Genomic DNA, 7,182 nt, shown 5'->3' with positions numbered 1-7,182 from the left:
TTTTGAATCACAGGATACCGACATTAAACCATGCAAGTTTTCATCATAACCAATTAAATAAGCGAAAATATGAGAGGTACTTTTCTTCAGTTAGTGGATCACGTTGGTTTAGACTAAGATGCAATAGAATCTGGTGCAAGTGTCCAGTCAACCGTATGCTCGTCGTATCCTGTCTGTGACGCCTGAAATCAGTTGCATCACTTCTGTCATTTGTCATCCCACAATGCCACACTGATATTCTAGTATTTCATTTCGACATTTTACAGTAAATATAAGCTATTTCCTTTTCATTGTTTTCTTTCAACACACAGTTTTTTTTATATTGCATTTTATCTCCACAGTTTTCAATTCAATTCTGTTGATTCTCTTGTGTGTGGAGAGGTGAAGGCCGAGGATGACTGTGTCTATCCCTCCAGGTATCTGGAAAGCTACGATGGCTCATATGAATACAACTCCACTGCATGCAGGGAGCTCAGGCAGGAGATAATGGACGTCAAAGTCTTGACAATGTGAGTGGTCATTATGACGTGGCCCGCACGTGAGGGGGACAACCTCACTTAGAATAACATGTTTTTTTTCCTGAAGGTGATCCACAAGCTCCTATCAGGTTGGGAGAAAATCCCCCACTTGATTGATTGTCCACTGCAAATCCCCAAAGCATACGAAAACAAAGAGGCGAGAACAACACTGACATCTTCTCACATGACATCCATTTTATTGCCAACATTTTACAGCTGAAAAGTGTCACTCTCAACTATAAATAACACATTATTACATTATGGAGTACACGAGTGCCCAGATTAATTCGACCCCTCCATGAAGTGGTTGTGCTCACTGAAATTTGAGCCGCACATCCCGTCTTGTATGAATGTGAACATTGTCCAGTGACCTTTTGTGCGTGTCCCTCAGGCTGCCAAACTTTAATGTCAGACGTGTTCTGGGCACTTGACGAAGGGCCATCAGGCAGAGAACATCTGCTGTCATTGTGCCACACAGTCCGAGTAATGGTGCCACGCTGCCTCCCACAGAAAATCACAACTCCCAATCATCTCAAAGGAGGAAATGTCTGCTCAAGGACAAGCTATTTACAGACATGCTTTGATGAAGCCACTGTCTTCGTTCTAAGAGAAGTGCAGATCCAGTAGAGCCAGCACAGAATAACTACTGCAACGACCCCGCTGTTTGTGTTATTGAGCCGTTTTTATGTTTCTTCAATTTACTACCCTTATAGAAACTTTAATCGGAAAATACATGGCCATGGATATCCTTCCTCATTCCACAAGTCTCTCTGCCTGTCTGCCAGGGTGAAAACTTCAGATCTGTTTGAGAGATGGCGAAACCTGCAGGTGTGTAGATGGGAGCAGAACAAGGAGGAGGCCGGCAACTTCAAGTAAGCATTACTGAGTCTCCGCAGAGGTACATCTGAATGTCCAGATTTCTTTTTCTACGTCACTTTTCTATTATTTCTTCACATTGTCTCTGTCATTTTGTGCTTTAAACATGCACAAACACATACTTTACATTAATGTATCACTTTTAGATGTTAAAATTGTATATGAATGGCATATACATGTTCAACTGAAGATATGTTTCAGTTGGAAGTCTCAGAGACTCTGTAAAACTGTGGGTTTTCATATTCTCCACATCTGTGATGGGTGTTGGATGTATTTTTATTTCTGTTAATGGAGTTTAATAATAACAGTTTTTTCGTAACTGCAGATCTAATTCACCCACTCATATATTAGCGTCATAGGGTATCAAACTGTACAGTTCTTCACCTGTAAATTACTTATTGGCAAACAAATATAATATATGTCTGTGTTCATGCACAGCTATTTAACATAATTTAAACATGAAATATGTTTATTTATTGTAATAACAATGCTTTCGGGTCAATTTTGTTCTTTGTCACCGAATATGACAAAGAATGTGAAATCACAGTTTGTGGAAAAGAGATTGATTATTACTCCAATACTTCTTTATAGAACATATAACATAAGATCGAAAGAAAAGAGAAACAATTATTACCAATAAACTAACTCCCTCCTCTCTCTGGTGTTCTCCCGAAGGATGTCTCTGTCTCGCTGCTGTAATGCTCCTTCCTTTCTGTTCACCACCAAGAGGAACACTCCTGCAGGGACCAAACTGAGGTACGAGGTAGATACCAGTGGTATTCTTCCCATCACCACCGAAGTCTTCAAGATGTTCCCAGATGTGAGTTCAGCACCTGAGTGTTCTCTACGTTCCTCCATATTGGCTTTTGTTATTCTACCATTCATCTGATGCCACTAAATCTATCTATTTGAGTTTAAGAGCCCACAGTTCTGTATGTCTGAATTTAACACAACGCGTCTGTTTCATCCAGGATATGCCGTATTCCAAATCGCAGTACAAGAAATGTGCTGTTATTGGAAATGGCGGCATCATCAAGAACACCAAATGTGGAAAGGAAATTGACTCAGCAGATTTTGTGTTTAGGTATACGGAATAAAATCCTTCCGTGTTTGTTATTGCTGTCTCGGAATACAACTTGGACAATGCCAACAGAGCATGCAATCACCCAAAAAGACTTATCCCATAGAATAGAAAATCCTGCAACATTACACTTGATCTTTTGCCTGTTACAACACTCTTGCCAGTGATTTACTGTCCTTACACATCAAGCTTTCTGTCCTCGCACAGTACAGTGTACAGCGATAATGGCAGATTTACCTTTTAAAATTCATACTAATTTTGAAACCCTGATTTCAGACTTAGAAAGACAAAGGCAGGCGTCCTATTTCTTAATTTTTACTTGAATAGCAGGCCTGCTATTACTTGCTGAATTTTCATTGCTGGCCGATTTGATCAGCTAGCGATTTTTAAGCTAGCGTTTGTTTCACATGTTGGATAAAAACAACGTCGCTGACTTTTTAATGTTTCAAGCTGACTTGTTTACAAATGTGAATGCTGTAAAAAGGTCTTAAATGTGCAATCTATAGGTCTACTAGTCCACCTACCCAAAGCTCGACGGGCTATTTGGTGTCCTAATGCTAGTTAAGGTTGCTAAGCTATGATATGACGATTGCTGTTGAGGGGAGGGGTTTAGCAAACATTCACTCAAGTTTGATTTATTGTAGAAACCCAACTCCTGATCACTACCAGATGATTAATAGTGCAGCCCACCAGCATGCCTACCGGTAGTTTGTGTCAAGTTAAATCAAATACATTTAAACTCCGTTATCAGTGGACTTGTACTTTCTTCTTTGCAGGTGCAACATACCACCCATCAATGAGAAGTACTCAGCTGATGTTGGCACTAAAACAGATCTGGTGACAATAAATCCGAGCATTATTACTGAGAGGTACTGTAATTAAAGGTCTGAGCGAGAAATCAGGCCTTTCTCTCTCTCTCTCTCTTTCTTTTTCTCTCTCAATCAGTCCTTCTCTTTTGGCTTTTGCCATCTCACGTTTCACTTCCTCTGCAGATTTCAGAAGCTGGAGAAATGGCGGCGACCCTTTTACGACGTCCTACAGAATTACGAGAACTCCTCAGTGGTGCTTCCCGCCTTCTACAACACCCGCAACACTGACGTGTCTTTCAGAGTCAAGTACATGCTGGATGACTTCGACTCCCAGCGAGGCGTCTTCTTCTTCCACCCGCAGTACCTGCTCAACGTGCAGCGTTTCTGGGCGGTGCAGGGCGTCCGGGCCAAGCGGGTCAGCAGCGGCCTGATGCTTGTGACCGCCGCCTTGGAGATGTGCGAGGAGGTCCACCTCTACGGTTTCTGGGCGTTTCCCATGAACCCCTCCGGCATCTTCATCACTCACCATTACTATGACAACGTCAAGCCGCGGCCGGGCTTCCATGCGATGCCCCATGAGATTTTCAACTTCATTCACATGCATACTCGTGGGATCATCAATGTGCACACGGGGCCGTGCACGTGATCGCCCACTTCTCTGCTTTAACGTGGTTGACCTTTTAGTTACAGGTTGTGTTCTATGTCAGTAAATGAGACACTTCACTATTTCAAAACAGAGAGTCGGCCTTCAGAGCGTACACTTCTCTGCACGTATTCCACGACACAGTGAAGGTGGCTCGCTTTAACTGCCGACATACTTCTCTTTTCGTTGTGTACCTTAAGATGTCTACTGAGTCAATCAAATCACCATGATTGTCTCCGACTCTCTAACCATAGGATGCTTGTTTTTAATGTGAAAAGTCTTCATGGTGATGTTGTTTCTGTGAAGTTTTCTAGTGGCTCTGCTGTACAGAGGTGTTTCTACTCAACATTGCACAGATATTTGTGCTGAAATGGGCCGCAGTGGGTGTCTTTGTGCCCCCTCATTCCCCCTGTCTTCTCTCTTTATCTTGGACACTCTGTGGGTGTGGCATCTTTTAATGTTTGTGTAAAACAAAACCTGGACCGTAGTATTAAGCTCATTTTTGAAAAAAAAGAAGATAAAATTCCAACATCTAATTGTCTACTTTTGTAATCTATTTCCTATTCACCAGATTCACTGGGTGAACATTTTAAAAACACTATTGACATGGCCTGTTTTCAGGGGCCTACTCTCTCCTAATTAAAGACCTGTCCTCTGGTATTTATGCTGAAGAAAGTTGTGCATGCAGAGGCGAGGATGTTTTTCCCCCTTTTTCTTTTTTTTGGCTTGTCATGATTTTGGACAAAAACTAGATTAATATTTCGAAATGACGCCACGTGAGCAAAACTCGATGCCGTCCAATTCGTAGAGCAACATTGTACTCGCAGTACTGTTGATGCGACCCAGCGTCTCGTTGTCATTCATGTCTTAAGCCATGCTGCCTTATGAGATATCGATCCCCTCTACATGATATGCAATGCACCCGTGTGTTTTGCTTATCTACAAATAAATTAACATCAAACTAAATTGTAGTTTTATTCTTGAATCAAAGGATGTTTAAGGCTCTCTAAGGTACAGAAATTCATGTGCGGCTCTCGGCTTATATTCTATTGCAGTTAGCGAAGTATTACCCCCCCCCCCCCCCCCCTGTAAAGTCCATTCATAAGCATGTAACGCTCTGCATGACTTTACTCTATACTTGGCTTTGTGTGTGCCTGCTGCAATGATCACTGAAATGTTTACACGTAAGCCTCCACTGGAGCTCACCGTGCTCTTGGAGATATATACACAAACACAGAGAGAAGACAGGATTCGTTGAGTTGTACAATAGCAGACCCAGTTCTTATTGATCAGACATGCACGAAGATGGTTGCTGAACTTTTTGTGAACTGCTACGACACTTTCATTTCAGCTGTAATGTTTCCCCTTACCATTTGAAATGTGGACATTCAGCTTGCACTCCAGAAAGCATCGTGCATTTACGCACTGGAGAGCTGTGAGGGTTTTTACTGTTTATTTAGTTTTACACTGCAAAAGGTTTTAAGAGACTGTAACATAATTCTTTATTTCTCCTCTGTTCAAGCTCTGCTCAGCACTTCTCCATTAGTTCTTTGTGTTTGAGGGACATCGTTGCTGATAAGATGTATGTTGTTTATCTCACGATTTATACGGACTATTTGTGTGTTTATGCACAAGAGATATGAGCAAATATGAGCACCAAAAATGTTTTGGCTTGACCACTAAATTGTTGCACAGACACAACTGAATCAAGAATGGCAAAGGAAGGGAACTGGTCTGTGTGCTGAAACGAGGTCACGGTTAACAGTGCTTCTTAACTGACTCTGGATCATTCTTTATAATGGTATTGTGTTTGTAAATAAACTTGTTTGGATTTTCTCACTTATGTTTATGGATTCAATATAATTGTGTGTGTACATTTGTGTTTGGGGGAAAGCACAGGAGCACACTGCTGCAATACTCGAGCTCATTCATTACATATTAAAACAATACTGCCACAAATAAGAACAGGCGTTCATATGCTGCCTGATTTACAAAATGTCCTGCTAAACACCACATGCTGCGCTTGTTGTGGCCACAGAAGACACACGATGCTGATTTAACAATCTCATTTTAGATCAGTTAACCTCTGGTTTGTCAACGCCTCAATTATTAAGCAGCGGCCGGGTGTCAGTGTCCTCTCACTGACTGACTCAGCAAACGATGGTCGGGAATATGGCAGATCATATCTGAGTAGAGCTGTGGCTGTTGAGGCCAATTCAATTTCTACTGTTGGCGAGCACAAGAAAGGTGAATTAATCCAGTTAGAAAGATTTTAAACGTCAAGTGAGAATATAGACAATTCTGTTTTTTGGTTGGTGGTCTGCGAGACATAAGAACTAGAAGGACACTTGAGAGCGCAGACTTCTAAGCCCATGCCCCATCTCCCTATTTTCATGAAAACGAATAATAAATTGTGTATCTGCCCCGTGATTCAGATCTGCTTCAAAAATGTAATGCGTACTTCCTTGTTTTATGAAAATCGGGCCGGTAGTAGTAGGCCTTATAGTAGTTTTTCTGACTAACTAACCGAACCGAAAACAACCTCCCTGGCGGAGCTAATTGTTAAATCTTCTTCCATGAATGTTGTTAAATAGTTTGATTCCTCTGTGCGTGGGTCAAATGAGGTTTGACTGCTGTCATCCGTAGGTTGGGTAATCTGATGTTGAAAGATCAATATGACCAAAGTGTGCCCTTCCCCTCGATACCTATCGGGTGACAGGTGGCAGCAATAAGACTAATGGGATGATTAGGCTCACAGGTGCAGATGAGTATGCCAGTGTGAGAGAACTGAAACGAGAATTTGCATCGAGGAATTTGTGCTTTTATAAAAACAGTGTTGCAAGACTGAAGTCAGAGAAATATGAATCTATTGTCTTTCTTACTTTGAATGTATTAGTCATTAATGTAAAACTATGCTATTGATTTTAGGGTTTGCTTTGTATTTTTCAACACTTTTACTCACTATAAAGCAATAAGGTACTGCAAAAAACATTTTTTACCAAATAGTGCAACATAATTTAAATACAAGTACTTCTTAAGACAATACTACACTCTCATTGGCCCTTTAAAGGAAGTTGTTGTGATTGCTGAAAAGAAAGTTTGCTGAAAGCAGCCGAGAAAATCTTAAGATACACTCAATATTGCCAGTCATGCATTTATCTTACCTTAAATATGATTTGTACACGGAGCTACACTTTCTATTAGAATAAACAAAGAGGAGTAGTTGTAAGGGAGGGATACTTTGTGTGTGTGGGG

General features: G+C 41.1%; 1 protein-coding gene across 4 annotated transcripts in view; it reads left to right on the top strand.

Moving 5' to 3' along the window:
- Positions 1 to 5,758, top strand: part of st8sia5 (ST8 alpha-N-acetyl-neuraminide alpha-2,8-sialyltransferase 5) — a 13,628-nt gene extending 7,870 nt beyond the window's left edge. For 2 of the 4 annotated variants that reach the window (XM_079288794.1, XM_079288792.1), the window contains 6 exons: positions 417 to 509; positions 1,304 to 1,390; positions 2,070 to 2,214; positions 2,366 to 2,478; positions 3,252 to 3,344; positions 3,468 to 5,758. In XM_079288794.1, coding sequence (XP_079144920.1) covers positions 417 to 509; positions 1,304 to 1,390; positions 2,070 to 2,214; positions 2,366 to 2,478; positions 3,252 to 3,344; positions 3,468 to 3,930 — 994 coding nt within the window. In that variant the 3' untranslated portion in view covers positions 3,931 to 5,758. Of the gene's footprint in view, positions 1 to 416; positions 510 to 1,231; positions 1,391 to 2,069; positions 2,215 to 2,365; positions 2,479 to 3,251; positions 3,345 to 3,467 lie in introns of all 4 variants that reach the window. The other 2 variants (XM_079288793.1, XM_079288791.1) reach the window with 1 other exon arrangement.
- The last annotated feature ends 1,424 nt before the right edge of the window (positions 5,759 to 7,182 follow it).

The sequence above is a fragment of the Melanostigma gelatinosum genome (genome assembly GCF_949748355.1).
Source record: "Melanostigma gelatinosum genome assembly, chromosome: 18".
Taxonomy (NCBI): Eukaryota; Metazoa; Chordata; class Actinopteri; order Perciformes; family Zoarcidae; genus Melanostigma; species Melanostigma gelatinosum.
The sequence above is the reverse complement of the archived record's forward strand: the minus strand, read 5'-3'. Positions and strand labels throughout refer to the sequence as shown.